The sequence below is a fragment of the Monodelphis domestica genome, chromosome 1 (assembly GCF_027887165.1).
Source record: "Monodelphis domestica isolate mMonDom1 chromosome 1, mMonDom1.pri, whole genome shotgun sequence".
Lineage (NCBI taxonomy): Eukaryota > Metazoa > Chordata > Mammalia > Didelphimorphia > Didelphidae > Monodelphis > Monodelphis domestica.
The window spans coordinates 720,849,107-720,866,721 of NC_077227.1; the positions used below are offsets into that span (position 1 = coordinate 720,849,107).

The 17,615-nt window shown below is 40.1% G+C and overlaps 1 protein-coding gene across 3 annotated transcripts in view; it reads left to right on the plus strand.

The window, feature by feature from the left end:
• Window positions 1–16,442, plus strand: part of LOC100618860 (zinc finger protein 420-like) — a 134,671-nt gene extending 118,229 nt beyond the window's left edge. For 2 of the 3 annotated variants that reach the window (XM_056812442.1, XM_056812476.1), the window contains exons 3-5: window positions 1,920–2,046; window positions 4,331–4,426; window positions 11,015–16,442. In XM_056812442.1, the coding sequence (XP_056668420.1) occupies window positions 1,920–2,046; window positions 4,331–4,426; window positions 11,015–12,981 (2,190 nt within the window). In that variant the 3' untranslated portion in view covers window positions 12,982–16,442. The remainder of the gene's footprint in view (window positions 1–1,919; window positions 2,047–4,330; window positions 4,427–11,014) is intronic. The other variant, XM_056812448.1, reaches the window with a different exon arrangement.
• Window positions 16,443–17,615: the final 1,173 nt, after the last annotated feature.

A 17,615-nucleotide genomic window follows, 5' to 3' on the forward strand; every position in this document is an offset into this window, starting at 1 on the left:
TCCCTCCAGGATGAAATACAACACATTCTGTTTGGTGTTCAAAGCCCTCTTTTCCATCTTCTTATTCGTTGTTCCTCAGTCTGTATTCTTGGATCTGGGGAACCTGGCCTCCTGGATTCCTTCAGCTGCAGACTTTTAAAAAATCCTTTACGTTTTCTCTTAGAATTGATGGTATATGTCTGTTTTGAGGCAAAAGATGGATAAGAGGTAGGCAGTTAGGGGTAAGTGGCTTACCTACAGTCATAAAGGTAGGAAGTATAAGAGGTCATATTTGAACCCAGAACCTTCTGTCTCTATTTCTGCTTCTCTATTCACACAGTCAAGTAAATGGCCCAAAATGAAAAAAGGTTGTTTTTGGGTTTTTTTTCTTCAACTCTTACCTTCCATCTTAGAATCGGTTTTAAGATAGATGAGTGATGAGGGCTAGGCAATCAGATTTAAGTGGCTTACCCAGAGTGACACAGCTAGGAAGTGACTGAGGTCACTGTAGATTCCCTGTCCAGCAGGGTCTACAAAAAGGGATTTACACTTTGTGGGTTGGACCCGAGGAGAGGCAGGGAGTCTGAGAACCCGAATGAAGAATGAGAGACACAGACAAATCAGTATTTAGATAGGGCAGGCAAAACCCCTATGATATTCCCCTTGGAAGGAAAATATGAGAACCAGTGGAACACGTGGTAGAGAAAGAAAATAAGGTATAGAATGCAAAGATGAGCGAGGCAAGAGTTCCAAGAAGGGGAAAGATTCCAAGAGAGAGGGAAAGGTTCCAACAGAACAATCACGGGGCTGCCTTCTGTTTTTATTACAGTGTGGTTTGGGAGGCACTCCCAAGCATGTAGCAATTACGTAACAAAGCATAGATAATTCAGATTGGATGGCAAACTAAAGGTGACACCTTTTGGGCGTGTAGATTTCAACCCACTCTTTCTCAACTGAATGCGACTCAGAGTCAAATGTTAATGAGTTTGTCTTAGGCAACAGCCACATGGCCAGATCAAGAGACCACCCACAAATATCAGCGGTATAACCTTGTGTCTGATGACACAGTAACCATATAATCATTTATATTTCATAGATGTGAATATGCTTGGAATGCTACAGTCACATTTGAACCCAGGTCTTCCTGACTCCAGATCTGGCACTTTTATCCACCCTGTGATGTCGCTGTGTCTAGTTCCAGTAATTTTTAAGGAATTTATTTAATTAGTCAATTTAGAACATTTTTCCTTCATTACAAAAATCATATTCTTTCCATCCCCTCCCACCACCCCTTCCCATAGCCAACGCACAATTCCACTGGGTTTTACATGTGTCCTTGACCAAAAACTCTTTCAGTGTTCTTGATATTTGCCCTGGGGTGATCATTTAGAGTCAACATCCCCAATCATATCCCCCTCAACCCATGTAATCAAGGAATTGTTTTTCTTCTGTGTTTCTATTCCCACAGTTTTTCCTCTAAATGTGGATAGTGTTCTTTCTCGTAAACCTCCTTCCCTCTCCTGCCTTTTACATTCTCCAGCTACCCCCTCCCTGGCTCAGACTCTGGCACTGTGATGATTCTCACACTGATGCTGGCTGCACTGGACACAGCAACAGGGGAACAGACACATGACTGACAGCTACATCACACTCCTGGGGTCCTTGGGATCCAATCTGCCATGGGGGTCCCCTAGATATTTCCATTCACCCAGTAGAAACTCCTTGGCTTCCCACCAGAGCATCATAGATCTGCTTTCCCCAAACTTATATTGCCCTCTTAAAGACTCAGCTTCTAGTGCTGGCTCTGACACTGACAAAGGGCAGGACTTTTGGGTCCCGCCCTTCTCTGTTGGTCAGTTTCCTCCTGTAATTGACTAGAGGTGGGATCTTCATTGTGATGTGACTTTCACCCTTCTGTGCTCTGACCTGGGCTGCTCTAGGAGGTGGTGACATTCAAGGATGTGGCTGTGGACTTCACCCGGGAGGAGTGGCGCCTCTTGTCCCCTCCCCAGAAGGAGCTCTACAAGGAGGTGATTCTGGAGAATGCCCAGAACCTGCTCTCTGTGGGTAAGGAACCTTCTTTCTGCTGCCTGAGTCAGCTATCCAAGGGAATATCACCCTCAGCAGCAGGCAGGGTTTTGAGCAGTTTTCCGTCATGAAGAAGGGATGAGGACTGGCATGCTGAGGCCCAGAGTCAAGCACCTCCTGCTGCCTGGATCTCCTGTAAAAGGACTTTGCATTATGTAATGGGACCTTGGGGGTTCCCTTTGTTGCTCTTGAAGTCTGAGATCAAATGCATGGTGGAGAATCTCAGATATGGAAATAATCCCAGAGCTGATTCCTTCTTGCCTCTCCCCGGCCCGGAATTGGGTCTCCCAAACTCTTCTGGGAAAACTGTTCAGGAGGGTTTTCCTCCTACCTTCTTCCCCTCTAGAGTGGATCACTTTTGGGGATCTTTTTCTCTTTAAACAGCATCACCTTGTAGTTCAGAATTCCTAGGTGTCCCCATGAGATCAGGTTTGTCTTTAGTCTTCACTCCAATTGCCCTACAGTTCCAACAGAACCAGTGAGCAAGGGAGGGAAGGGATGGAATGTTTATAATGACCTTCTCTTGGCCTGGAGCTCTGCCAAGGGTTTTCTCTGTAATATTATGGCCCTCCTTCCTCACCTTCATTTTTCTAATTCAGTGACACAATTACCTGCATTTTACAGAAGAAGGAATGTATTGGATTAAGTAGCTTGTTCTGAGGCACCCACATAGGAGGTATTTGTGGAGAAATGTAAACTGAGGCCTAGCTGCCTCTCATTTCTGGATATGGAAAACTATGGACTAAGTCCAGCTTTCTCTGAGGAAAATGCCCTAGAACCTAGCGTTCTGCTTCCAGATTGGTTCCCCAACCTTCTCCTCCCTCCCCTCCCCTCACTAAATGCTGTGGAGACTCTCCTCCAGGAGTCCCAGTAAGCCTCCTGCAGGCCCTGCTTGCCCTCCTCTGGGATTGTTAGGTGTGACTTGGAAATCACTTTAAAAGACCGATATATATTAATTTAAGGTCGCCAAGGAATTCAACTATGTAATTCCTAAATGAAAACTCAAGTCAGCAGTCAACCTTTTATGGAGTTTTTAATTACAAACAGTAGGAAGAAAGGTATGTGTGAGAGAGAGAGAGAGAGATCCCTATTACTCACGTGACCAAAATGGATAAACAGTCTCAGTGGCCTCCACCTCAAGCCCTCCTCTCAGACCTCTCCAGGAGCTCTCCCTCCAGGACCTCCCTCCTCTCAGACTCCTTCAGAGCTAAACCTCCACCTCCTGTCCTCAGACCCCACTATCTTTAAGGAAACCATCTAAGTCCCCTCCCCTCAGTTCTCACATCTACCAATCTCTGTCAATGTCTCCCCTGTGCCAATGGTGGCTCTAGCTTAACCCAGGACCGCCCAGAGGTCTGTTTCCTTTGCACATGTCTGTTGAAGGTCATATTCTCAAATAATTAAATCTTGATCTTTGCTGCAGCCCTTCCTAAATCCTGTTACTCTGAGTAGGGTGGAAATTGTAAGTTCCAAGACCTGGTTCTGTCATTCCAAGTATCTCTATTGTATCAATTCTAAAATCAATCATGATTTTAGATCATGATTAGAACAGAACTTCCTGTTCTATGCTTAAGCATAGGTCAAAGCCCTTTCCATTGTTTAGCAAAAGGTTTCTGTCCTAAAGTAGTCTTAAGTAGGGAGGAGAAGGATCCTCCCATGCCAAGGAGTTTCACATTCCAATAGAGTTCTTACTATCAGAGGAAATTTTTCAAGTATGAAATTTCCCAATGGGGAAATTTACAACATTCATAAGTCTAAGAAATTTTAAGGTTTACATAGGATGAGTGGCCTGGCCAGTATTGGACCCAAGGAGTACTGTTGGTTTCCCCAGGAGAGGAGGCAGAGACTCCCCAAGAGAACAGTCCAGGAGAATCAGAGAGGTGTTAGGGGGAGAGGAGCAGACAGGGTGATGGAAAAAAATCTGATCCCATGAGGTCCCTGGGTCTGGGGCTTCAGATTGACTCAGAACACTGACCCTTGGATCCAGTGTGGGAGTTGAGGAGTTTCTGTCAGAATGGACCAGAGCAGTATGGGGAGGGGAAAGGTCTGTTGCTCATTCCAGGCCCCCTAGCAGGATAAAAAGCCAATCCTACCTGGAATCCTGCATTACAGGCACTGACTGCTGAGGGCAGCCCTCTCCCACTCCTGTGGGAACCCCATGGAGAGAGTCTCTGGTGTCTTTGGCCCCCCAACCTTTCCCTAAAGAGAACTCAGGGGCAAGCTTCTTTCCATCCTCCTCCCTGAATGATTCTCCCTTGCCTAGGGATTCCAGCTGCCCCAGAAGACATGATCTCTTATTTGGAGCAGAGGGAAGCCCTGTGGATGCTGGAGCAAAAAGGCCTGAGGAGCTGCTGTCCAGGTAAGGGAGGGGAAAAGATGTTTGGGAGACCCAAGGTGACCAGGCAGAAGGACTCAACTTGGAATTCTTTTTCAGAGGTTTTAGCAGTGCCTCCCTGGACATGTCACTCAACCCCTGAGACTCAGTTTCCCCATCTGTAAGATGAGGCTGTTGGACTGTATTTCCTATCTACTTCCTTCATAGGATCAGTCTGTAACCCTCTTAGAAGTCAGTGTTCGGGACTGAAGGACCTGGAAGTCTCCTGCAGGTACCAGAAGGGCTAAGCTCATTCCCTCTGAGTTCTTTAATATCCAGAAACATGTATGAGTGCTGGCTCTGTTCTGGGTCCTGGGCTAAGTTACAGGGGACATAAAGAGCTGTAATGGACATTCCCTGCCCTCATTGAGCTCACCCTCTACCACATGTTATATTAAAATTTAGGGGAAACTGAGGCAGGTAAAATTAGTTTCAGCAAGGAATATTATATTTTTAGAGTTTTATTAAAGGTTGAGAATTTAAGAAAATACAAAATAAGAAAGCATGTGAAATTTTGCTGGCTAGGTAGAGAGACAAGTCTACCAGGAAGTGGAAGTAGCAAGAGCTCAGTAGGCGAAGAGCTCCTTTAAATAATAATTTGTGATCTCGCCCAGGTGAGAATTCAGTGAGATTACAAAGCATCCTGGGAAGTGAGCAAGGACTTCTGGGGACTGGAGTCCTGGGTTCAAGTCTCCATTTTTACAATTCACTGTGTGATCATTTTGGGGAAAAACACTTTTTCCCCAAAATGATCATGAAAACATAATCAACTTACAGATTAGAATAATTTGAGGATAAGAGAAAATAAAGAAGAAAACCAATAATTGCTGGACGCATTGACAAAAGGCCAGTTAGGGGACAGTCCCCTTTGGCATGAAAGTATACAAACAAATAAATGTTCAATCAACTACACCCAAAGTTCATTCTTGATCTTCTTGTGCAGCTTGTGGTCTGGAGGCCTCTTCATAGTGTCTTCTCCAACAGTTCAGTTTTTGGATTCAGAGAGGTAGCATCTTTCTTTACCTAAAATTCTTCTCAAAAGGAATGTAAACTTTGCAATTTAAATAATGATATTTTTTACATTTCCCCATGTTGTGGGTGATTGAAAAATACCAGATCACTTAGGGATGCATGGCTGAGGTATGAGGTAATATGAATCAATTGGCAAGAGAAATTAAAAAGACATCAGAAAAATCCAAAAGAAAAGAAAAATTTCTGGATGAAAATATAGACCATCAAAGTCTTATGTGTAAAAATTCTACGTAAAAGAAAAATAAATCTATAACAGTTCCTTGAATCAGGGCCCAATTAAAGTGATCTAAGCAATGATGCATTTACCCAGTCAGTAGCCAGGACTACAGAAAGGTACCACACTATGAGAGACAGAAAAAAGGGACCAGGTTTGTAGGAGCCAAGTAGAAGCCAAGGTTTGGGATACTCGTCTGTAAGTATTTTCAGAGTGAATATGGACACAAGGATAGCCTATGTCATAACAGTGTTTAACACAGTAACCTCGAGTCTTCACACTAGATTCAAAACCTTGGCTTGGAAGTGCATCAATCCATCCTGGATTGACTTTTCTTTGGCCCTGTGCAGTGGCTCTTTTGTGTGTGTCTTCTCCTGGAATCAGACAGAATTATTAAGTAAAGTCCCATAATATTTATTTTATTTTAAACATTTAGTGGCATCATTTTTATAGTCTCAAGCTTTTGGCCATGCATTGACCTCATAGCAAATGTATTTTAAACTTACATTACTGCAAAATCAATAAAATTAAAGAAATCTTAATACTGGTGACATGGGCTTCAAATATAAAAAAGGAGAGAAAAAATAAAAAAACCTGAAAGTATATTGCACATGCAAGAAAAATGTAATAAAAGAGTTTTTAAAAACTCAAAAATATAGCTTATAATCATTGACACATTGTGTCAGCTAAGAATATGAAGATTACAAGGCTTTCTCACCAAAAATGAGATCCATTTCCTCTCCATATCTGGCCATGATCCACTGTGAGTATGAGCAAATGAATGTTACAAGGTTTTTTGTTGTTTTTTTTTTATAAAGAACAATATTACAAATATGTGGGAATCAGTATCCCCAAAATTCTCAATAGCCCAATTAATTACAATAGCAAACAAACACAGTATCATATTTCACATAAATTGCTGTATGGCATTTTTAAAAATAGATACTTGTCACAAGTTTTTACAGACATAGCAAATCTTTCAACCTTGGTAATAAACATTTTTAAACAAAGTAAAACTCATGTTGGGTTTAGAACAACATCAAGAAATCTAGAGATCATTTTGGTGGAAGTAAAGTAGTGAGCTGAATAGTTATATGAGAAATGCTCGTCTTTTGGAGGCTCTTTAGGGATACAAATGCCCTGAGAGTCAACTATGTGGTAAAAAATTGACATTTTGCCAGGGCTTAGCAAAATGCCTGCCACCCCTAGATGTCCTTTCAGATTACAGACCCTGTCAAGGTATCAGTAATGTTGGCCAACTTTGGGTTTGACTTAACCAAAGTCCCTTAGAACTGACACCCTATTTGAACTCTATCACCCTCTATCTCTTCCATATATTCCAAAGACCTATTTGCTTTCACTATAAATTAACAATACTTTATTATTGTGAGAAGTAACGGGAAAAGGTTTAGGAAAGTGGGATTCATGAGATCCTTAAACTAATTTATTCAGACTGATCTTGAGTTCTCAGCTTTTCCTCCTCAGAGACCAGTCTAAAAGCAATTCTTACTTTTCCCCAAAACAATATTTTACTTAAACTAAATTCAGGATCAGAGATAGATGATTCTTCTGGTCAGAAACACAGACTGCCATCTTAGGATAAATCCTGCTTGGGTCAATCTCAAATGTCCTACTTGTGAGAAAATGATTACTACAACAGAGAGACTTGCAAGCAGATGCAAGGAATGGAAGCTTGGAGGACTGTCAGTCAAGGAGAGAAGGGAAGATTCCAGAGAAGAATTTAGTCAGGGAGACAGTTAAGAAAGCAAACATATGAAACTTCACTTCTGCTCTCGTGAACTGGGAGAGAGGATCTAGCAGGCCACTGCTCGAAACTTCTGCTCTTTTGAACTGGGAGAGAGGATCCCCCAGACTACTGCTCTGAATTCCTGACCAATAATTGAACTTTGGAAAGATTGGGGCCTAGCTCAGAAGATCCTTTTCAAGTTATTAACAATTTCCCCTGAAGGACAAATCAACCTTGCTGCCATATATTATATTTAAAAATAGATTAGGGAAGCCATAAATTCCCTCTACCATATCCCTACTCCCTAACTTTCTTCCTTTAAAATAAATCCCCTTTTGACAGTATTATATTGTGAAATTAATCCATTGAAAGATTTCTGTTGACTTACCTTGTCTGAAGAGCTATTAAAATCAACAGAAAGACACAGGAAGTGGGTGAGGGGGGAAGAGTGAAAATGCCAGCTTCTCCTCTAACCTTATTTCCTAGTGTCATTGTTCCAGCACTTCCCTTACCATAAATGCTCTAGTGAAAGAGCCTCTATTACATGCCTGACCATCAAAGATTTTTGAGAAGAGCTTTAAGCCCATAATTAACACCAGAGACACAGCAGTCTATTTGGGACACTTAAGGCTATTCGAGATGAGATTTCCCAAATCAGAGCTCAGGATCCTCCTTCACACTTTCAGGGCTCAGGAATGAACTCATCTTGTGTCCTTTGAAACTTCCCCAGCATCCCTCTGTGCATTTCTACTCTCCATCCACAATCATCTCTTCTCCTGTGTTCCATCTCATCTCTCCCTTTACACCTGTTTCCACACTTGTCATGGTGAGGGCCCAACTGAGATGGGGGAACCTCAATGTAGAGTAGAGCCAGACAACTGGTTTCCAGATTTTCCTTCTCTCCATTGACCTGCAGCCCATGAGGAAGAATGAAGACTGCTGCCTTACTTGGAAGACATCCAAGGCTAAGCTTTCTCTAAATCATGAACTCCAGACCCTTTCCAGGTTTCTGGGGCTCAGTCTTTGTCCTGTTCTTGGACAATCAGGTGCCCACAGCACCTCACTTTAGGGAGGTGAGAGCATAGAGAGAAGCCATGGGATCTTAAGAATTGGGTCTGCTCTAATTCCAATGGAGTTACTCTTGACTGCTGAGAAATGAGGGCAAGAGAGTGACAAAAAGAGGGCTGAGGGCAGAGCCTGCATTTACCTGCCAGGAGGGAGACAAAATATAAGGATTCTGGTAGAGTTTGGGCCTGATATAATCCCTGGGCCGAGTCAGTAAACATGTATTAAATAATAAATATGTTCTAGGAACCTTGCTAAGCCCTTAGCATTCAAAGGAAGGAAAACGCCAGTCTGGGCTGTCCTGGAGTTTACAATCTAGAAGCCAGACATCGAGTTGGTTTAGAAAATGGCAACAAATTCTGTATCTCACTCTGAAATTATACAGGGAGAAAAAAGTTGGGGAATAGGAATGCATTTAATTCATCATGAAAATCAGGAACTAGAGCAGTGAAGAGAATGACAGTTTAAGGAGAAAAGCTATCAAAGGAGGAAATAATCCAAATTCTGATGATAAACATAAACATCACTATTTGCCTATGGTTCCTAGTGTGTGTCATATACTTTATGGATATTATCTCATTAGATCCTCATAGGATCCCTAGGAGTCACTTGATATCATTATGTCCATGTTACAGTTGAGGAGCCTGAAACCAACAGAACTCCTGTGACTTGCCATGGGGTAATAGTCCTAGCTAGTTTCTGAGGTACAATAAGAATGCATTACATCTGTATTGGAATTTTTAAGAAGAATATCATGAAAATATTAGCATTTATATGAGGTGGGAAATAGGAAGAGAATTGTATGAGCTTGCCCATTTCTTACAAAAGGATTATGGACTCAGCTTACTGTATGAGACATATATTTAGACATTGGAAATGCCATGTTTTTGTTTAAACTGTATTCAGTAGAAGGGTTTTATTTTAGTGAAAAGAGGCATTAAAAGGATAGTAATGGCTACTCTCATGGAGTAGGGAACAGATCAAAATTTTTATGCCTTGGATAAATGCAAAAAAGAGTGCTGAATTTCTTCATCTGATCCCAGATACTGGAAGAAATAATAAGGTCAAAAGAAATCCTGAAAAGTATTACATGATGCTTACAGAAAAGCTAGATGATGAAACTTTGGGAGCCATCCAGCAGTCTCCCTGAGGGTGAGGGTTCGCTCTGTCTAGATGTGAAGATCTGGTCAGGTAATGGAGATGAGAAGCACTGTGTGCTCAATCCCAGGTGTGTAGGCATCACACAGTGTTCTGCCATAGCACAGAGGTTTGTTTATTTTATAGGGTACATACTTCTTTGGCACACAATCAATTTTCTACATATATGTTTCCATGGAACTTAACGAGACACATAGCCTAAGGAGATAGTCAATGAAACATTGTTGCTGTAGATGAATGATATAAACAGGGTGATTTAGAGGTTAATTCTCCCTGACCTAGGAGAATCATTGTTACTTTTGGTCAGCTTTCACCATCAATCACAATTACTTAGGAGATGGGTACCAAAACATTCCCTAGTTAGGTACAAGGTTAGAGGGCAATTTAATGACAGACCAGATTTGGGATTTACCTCAATTTACAAGTTCTATTTTTCTTCTGTTAATTTAAAGCACCTGGCAAAGTTGCCTGGTTTCTGTCCATAGACAGAATTCATTGGAGTGTGTCTTGAAGGTGATTGAAGTTCTTGGCTTGCTTGGCTTGTAGAGGGTGTGAATGTAGCTCTGTGGAGAAGGAAAAGAGGGGGCTAATGATCTTTGGGCTTTAATTCTGTGAATATAATTTTTTAGGGTAATAATCTGAGGGAATTATGGTGGGATATATATGTGTTGATCCCATAAGGATTTGCTCTCCTAATGTTTATCCTGTATTGGGGAGGCAGCCATAATCATAACAAGTCCATCAGTAGGAAAAGTTGTGGAGAGAAGTCACAGAATGGATTTAGCTGGGAGCTTTTTGTTCGGGGTTGGGGGGGCTGCTTTGCAGTTCTCTGGCTGCCCACTGTCTGTGTCAACCAGTGGGGATCTGTTGGCTCCCAGAAATGAAATAATAGGAATATTTAGTCTATATGCACTCAGGGGAGTAATACCTATGAAGAGAGGATTGAATATATAGACAATGCAAAAAAAGGAAAAAAGATTAGAAATGAATTGTCTAGTACTATAGACAGAGCATACCTAGCCACAAGATTTGGTCTCACCTGCCAGGATTTTGGGTCAAGTCACTCATCCAGCTTTTCTGAGGTCATGGTCTGAGTTAGAAATGTAATAATGTTTGCCTGTCCAAAATCCCATATTTGTGATGAACAGTCAATGAGATCACATAGGAGAATCTTTGTGATTTAAATTTTTGTTTAGTTTTGATGTCATGACATTTTCAAAGAATGGATTGTGCCCATTTAAGTTGGAAGATTGTTCTTCTTAATATAAAGCATTTTATGTTTTGATAATGGAGGGAAGGAGATAGAGCTATATATGTGCATATGTCACTATATATGTATATTGTTTGTTTCTTATAGAAGGAGAGAACAGACCCCAAATCAAGGCGAATCACACAGAGGTGAACCTTCCTGTGGATGATATGGACTTACAAAGATTCATGGGTGATGATCCTGATAACATTGCTTTCAGAGAATTCTGTGTTGCATCTCAAAATTCAAATCATATTGAACATAAAAGAATTCACACTGAAGAAATATCTAGTGAAAGTAATCAGCTCAGAAGGATTTTTATGCACAGGGTCAGTCCTGCTGGACAGCAGAGAATTCACCCTGGGAAGAAACTTTATGAATGCAAGGAATGTCAAAAGACATTCACATGTAACTCCAAACTTACTGTACATCAGAGAATCCACACTGGGGAGAAACCTTATGAATGCAAGCAATGTGGAAAGGCATTTGCATATAAATCCTATCTTGCTAGACATCAGAGAGTCCACACTGGGGAGAAACCTCATGAATGCAAGAAATGTGGAAAGGCATTTACAGATAAATGCTGTCTTGCTAGACATCAGAGAGTCCACACTGGGGATAAAACCTATGAATGCAAGCAATGTAGAAAGCTATTCCGATATAAATCCTCTCTTGCTGATCATGAGAGAATCCATACTGGGGCAAAACCTTATGAATGCAAGCAATGTGGAAAGGCATTCAGTCAAAGATCCCATCTTGCTACACATTGTAGAGTCCACATTGAGGAGAAACCTCACAAATGCAAGCAATGTGGAAAGGCATTTACACGTAACTACTCTCTTGCTATACATCAGAGAGTCCACACTGGGGAGAAACCTTATGAATGCAAGCAGTGTGGAAAGGCATTCAGCAAGAGTTCTTATCTTGCATGTCATCAAAGAATTCACACTGGAAGTAAAACTTATGAATGTAAACAATGTGGAAAGACATTCAACAAGAGCTCTAATCTTGCTTTTCATCAAAGAAGTCACACTGAGAAGAAAAATTACGAATGCAAACAATGTGGAAAGACATTCCCATATAAATCCTCTCTTGTTACACATTCTAGAATCCACACTGGGGAGAAACCTTATGAATGCAAGCAGTGTGGAAAGACATTCCCATATAAATCCTCTCTTGCTATACATCAGAGAATCCACATTGGGGAGAAACCTTATAAATGCAAACAATGTGGAAAGGCATTCATTCAAAGATACTGTCTTGTTACACATTGTAGAATCCACACTGGGGAGAAACCTTATGAATGCAAGCAGTGTGGAAAGGCATTCCCATATAAAGCCTCTCTTGCTATACATCTGAGCATCCACATTGGGGAGAAACCTCATGAATGCAAGCAATGTGGAAAGGCATTTGCATATAAATCCTCTCTTGCTATACATCAGAGGGCCCATGCTGGGGAGAAATCTTATGAATGCAAACAGTGTGGAAAGACATTCAGACATAAGTCCGTCCTTGCTGTACATCAGAGAGTCCACACTAGGGAGAAATCTTATAAATGCGAACAATGTGGGAAGACATTCAGTTGTAATTCCAAACTTGCTGTACACCAGAGAATCCACACTGGGGAGAAACCTCATGAATGCAAGCAATGTGGAAAGGCATTTATATATAAATCCTCTCTTGCTATACATCAGAGAGTCCACACTGGGGAGAAATCTTATGAATGCAAGCAGTGTGGAAAGATATTCTCATATAAATCCTCTTTTGCTGTACATCAGAGAATCCACATTGGGGAGAAACCTTATGAATGCAAGCAGTGTGGAAAGGCATTCATTCAAAGATCCCATCTTGTTGCACATTGTAGAATCCACACTGGGGAGAAACCTTATGAATGCAAGCAATGTGGAAAGACATTCAACAGTAGTTCTCATCTTGCTCGTCATCAAAGAATTCACACTAGGAAGAAACCTTCCGAATGCAAACAATGTGGAAAGGCATTCAGATGTACCTCCAAACTTGTTGCACACGCAGAGAATGCACACTGGAGAGAATCCTCATTAATGCAAGCAATGTGAAAAGACATTCCCATATAAATCCTCTCTTGCCATACATTACTGAATGCACACTGGAGAGAAATCTTATGAGTGCAAGCAGTGTGGAAAGACATTCCCATATAAATCCTGAAATCTTATGAATGCAAGCAATGTGGAAATGCATTCAAAGATCCCATCTTGTTACACATTATAGAGTCCACACTGCGGAGAAACCTTATGAATGCAAACAATGTGGAAAGATTCAGATGTAACTCCAACCTTGCTGTACACCAGAGAATCCACACTGGGGAGAAACTTTATGAATGAAAACAATATGGAAAGGCTTTCAGTCATAACTCCTCTCTCTCTGTACAGCAAAGAATCCATACTAAGGAGAAACATGAATTAAAGCACTGTGGAAAGACATTCACATATAACTTTGAACTTTCTGTACATCAGAGTCCACACTTATAAATGCAAGCAGTGTGGAAAGACATTCAGCCAGAGTTCTCATCTAGCTCATCATCAAAGAATTCACACTGGGAGGAATCCCTCAGAATAAAAGTGTTATAAGGAATTGAACAGGAGGGGGTGCTGCAAAGGCTGAAGCAGGCACATTCCAGAATTCTGGAGAAGCAGCAGGACTGTTCTTATTACAGTTAATCAGGAGGTTGTGTTTGTCTAGTCTCCTAGGGTGGACCTGGTGAACTAGCTGTTCTCTCTCTAATGGCTTTCCTTGTGATACTTCTTACTAACTACCTATTCCTGTATATCTTTGTTGATGCTGACTGAAACATTCCTACAGAGCTGCTTGAGACACCTAAAGCCATCTGTCAGTGAGACCTTCCCTTTGAGCCCTGTTCCTGCTCATCTGTCAAACCTTACTACCTCTGTCACCATATAAGGGGAATTTGAGTTACTGAAGTGTATTTTATTTTAGGAACTGGAACTCTTAAATAGAGAGGTAATGGACAGTGCAGATACCATCTCTCTGAATCTACCAATTTGATTTTATTCGAGGTTCGTATATATTCTTTATATAGATCATCAGAATTCTCTTCCCTTCCTTCCCCAATTTTCAATAAATCTGTTTCAATAGTATTTGGTATCATGTAAGCTTTATCCTGTTCACCTTCCCCAACCCTATGTCCATCTGATACTAGTTCTAAACAGTCATTCCTTGACTTTCTAATATCCCATTACCATCAGGTATCTTTCTAGAAACAATTATTTTAGATATATACTGTTATTTTACAAGCTATGTTAAAAGATGTTCACTTGCTTCTCCAGGCTTGCTATTATGTGAAGGAAATATAACCTACCACCTTTCTGTTGAAGCATACCAAGCATGAGCTTAAACTTGACTCAGCGGTGAGGATTGTAAGATGTAATTCATTGAGTGAGGTTAGGATGTGTGAGATTTAAAATGGTTGAGGTCTTAAAGTGTAGTGGTTAAAATAGTGGAAGATATAAATTGTGATAGATATAAGAGAGGGTGAATAAGTTTGACCACAGAAATATGTTTCACTACAGTGTCTTGGGTTTAAAATCAAATATAAGGTGGTCGCCAGGGAAATATTCCCAATTATTCAAATACCCAAGTCAATTGGGTTTTATAGAGATTTTAATTAACAATACAATGAGTAATCAAAGAAAGTGAGAGAGAGTAAGAAAGGAGTAAGTATGAAGAGCCTCAAGCTAATATGACCTAGACCTGAGTCTTAAAAAAGAAATCAGTCAGTTTTTTATAACTCACCATAAGATCTGTCTAAGTAAGGATTTCTAATGACACCAGGCCAGCAGCATCTCAGCTGCTTTCACCAGCTCCCTCTTCAATCTGAATGTTTTAGAATCAGTCTCCTCGGAATGAGTCTCTCCAATCTGAATGTTTCAGAATGACTTTTCTCAGAGGAGCTCCTCAAGGAGCTCTCCTTCAGAATGAGAATCAGAAACCAGATCTCTCGCTCTTCTCTGAGCTCCTATTTTTAAGGGCAAAATTTCCTCTGTCACCTCCCCTAAGTCCTTACATCTACCAATCACTGTAGATGTTTCTAAAGGACTGCCCATTTTTAGTCCACACCTAAGAAGGTGTGGATTTTTGAGTAATTCACACCAGGAAAGCTCTGAGTAAGTTTTCCAGTTCTTTGTTCCTTGTAAATTTACAAGTTGCTTGACCTTTATAGGTACTTAGCTTAAGAAAAGTATGGGTTTAAGTACTTTTCATTGTTCAGAAAAGAGTTTACAACTTTATCTTCCCCTAGGGCAGACCCAACTAGGTAAAGTAGAATTCTCACATTCCTGCTTTAAGTAGAGTTCACTGCCCAAATGGGGAATGGTCTTAATCCAATCTTATAAAGTAGGGTCTGGGAAATTTTAAGGTTTATAGATGGCAGGCGGGATAAGGCAACAATAGAGTCAACATCATGAGACAAGGGCAGGGTGAGTCTTCTGCTCTGCTCCCTTGGACTGCCCCTCTGGGCAGCCCAAGCAAAATAGAAAGCCACAGAGGACTCCTGAGAAGTGATTTGTGAGTTAGTGGGCAGAGAAAAGTTTTGATAAACTGAAGCTAAAGTAGATAACGAAGCTCATCTCTTTCAGTTGTTGCTGTCTGAACTTCCCTGTGAGCATGACTAGAGCACCCTAATGGGGGCCACAGAATATCAAGCTAATTGGAGCAATGAGGAAAGTGTGTCTCTCCTATGATTTCATGACCAAATAAGAAATTGATAACATTATTAGGTGTAAAATAGGAAATTGATATATTAAATTCAAAGTGGTGTGTACAAACAAAAGGAATACACCAAGATTACAAGTGGAAACAAGAAGTTATCATTGCTTTACAACAATATGTCTAGTTAAATACTTTAGTTTTAAAAAAGTCTAACCTTGTTCTTAAATGCCTTAAGTCATCACTTCATGGCATCTAGATCTAAAGAGGAGTTAATTTAGTAAGGATATAATGTCTTTGCTCTATAGAAATCACTTCTAATTAGTATCATTTTCTACATAATGTTTTCCCAAAATTCCTACAAAGCAAAAATTAAAAGTCAAAGTTACATTGGGGATTTCAAATATGAAATAAAATTATTGCTATTCCAATGATTTTTATTCATTTGTATGCATTATCAAAATGATTATTTTACATAGAAAATCACACATTTATCATCTTGATACTCTGGACTGATTGCATTGAGAGGTCAGTGATACATAAGTGATACAATTACACTTAGTTGTAAAATTTCTAAACCTATCACTTATATATTATGTCTTAAGCCTATTTTGCATTAAGGTCTGTGTTATATATATGGCAAAAATTTGTCACAGCAGTACAGAACTCCAAGCCAAATAGGTTTGTTGGGAGGCCATACTCCCAATAAAGGTGGACCCTGGTCAAATCAAGAGCAGAGACTCTGAGCCTTAGGAGATAGCCTTTTTTTAATACCTAGAAATCTGATTGTTCAATGACAGAAAATACAGTCACAATAAAGAGAATGGATGCAAAATCGTTTGTATGGGCATCTTCTTGATGACACAAGTGTGATTAATCTGGTAAATGTAAGAAAAAAGATCACTATGGATAGTAACTTTGCAGTACTCAGGGTTTTGGATTTTTCACTGATGATTATGTTACACTAGTAGAAGTCAGCCATTTTGGTTAAATTATATGGGAAAACAAGAGTAGTCCACCACCTCCTGCATGACTTGTCTTTTTCTACAAATAAGACCATCCTCCCGCTTTTTTTTTTACCATCTTATTATACACCCAAGAGAGGTATGGTAGGATTTACAAAATCTCCAGGATTATAGACTTAAGGTCAGGATGTAAACAAGATTTGATAGTTCCCCAAACTATAATTGTCTTAGCTATTTTTATAAGGCAAACTATTATTTGACTCTGAACTCAAAACTAATTATTGTGTAATAAAAAAATCATAAAGGCTAATTCAATTGTCATAATAAAAGGGGAAATGGAGTTTCACACTCAAACATACAAGGTTAAATGTAATTATCCAAATAGGAAAACATGTGATTTATATATTATTATATTTATTATATATATATATTATATTATAATTATAATTCATTTTAAGACAGTCCCATCAAATCTAGATTCAACCTCATAAATGGTACCCTACAGAATCTTTTCTCAAGAGACATTTGTTATTACCACCTCAAATGATAGGGACCTCTACATTCAGATTAGTCTGCTACCCAGAGTTTATGCATATGTTTAGTAGGAGGATCTGAGTCCTAGACAAGAAGGAGAGAAAGAGGCAGGTGTTAAAGAGATGGGGAAAGTGGAGGCACAAAGATGAGAATTGGTAGTGGCCCAGGTAGAATTCAAGGCGTGGGGCAGAATTGAAGGGCTCAGGAAGAACTGGATATAGGACTCTCAGAAGGAAAGCTCTAAGAGTTTTAGGGACAGAAACATTTTTCTTTTATATGAGAGCCCTTCAATTATGAAAATTTATTAACCAGTATTTTTGACATTTTATTTTTTTTACTTCTTTGGGGGGGGAGGGATTTTATTTAATGTAGAATATTTTTCCATGGTTATAAGACAAATGTTATTTCCCTCCCCTTCTTCCAACCCCCGACTGTTACGGATAAATTTAGGGGTTATTGACTGAACATATATTAGTGGTTGCCAGGGATTAATTCAATCCCAATAAAAT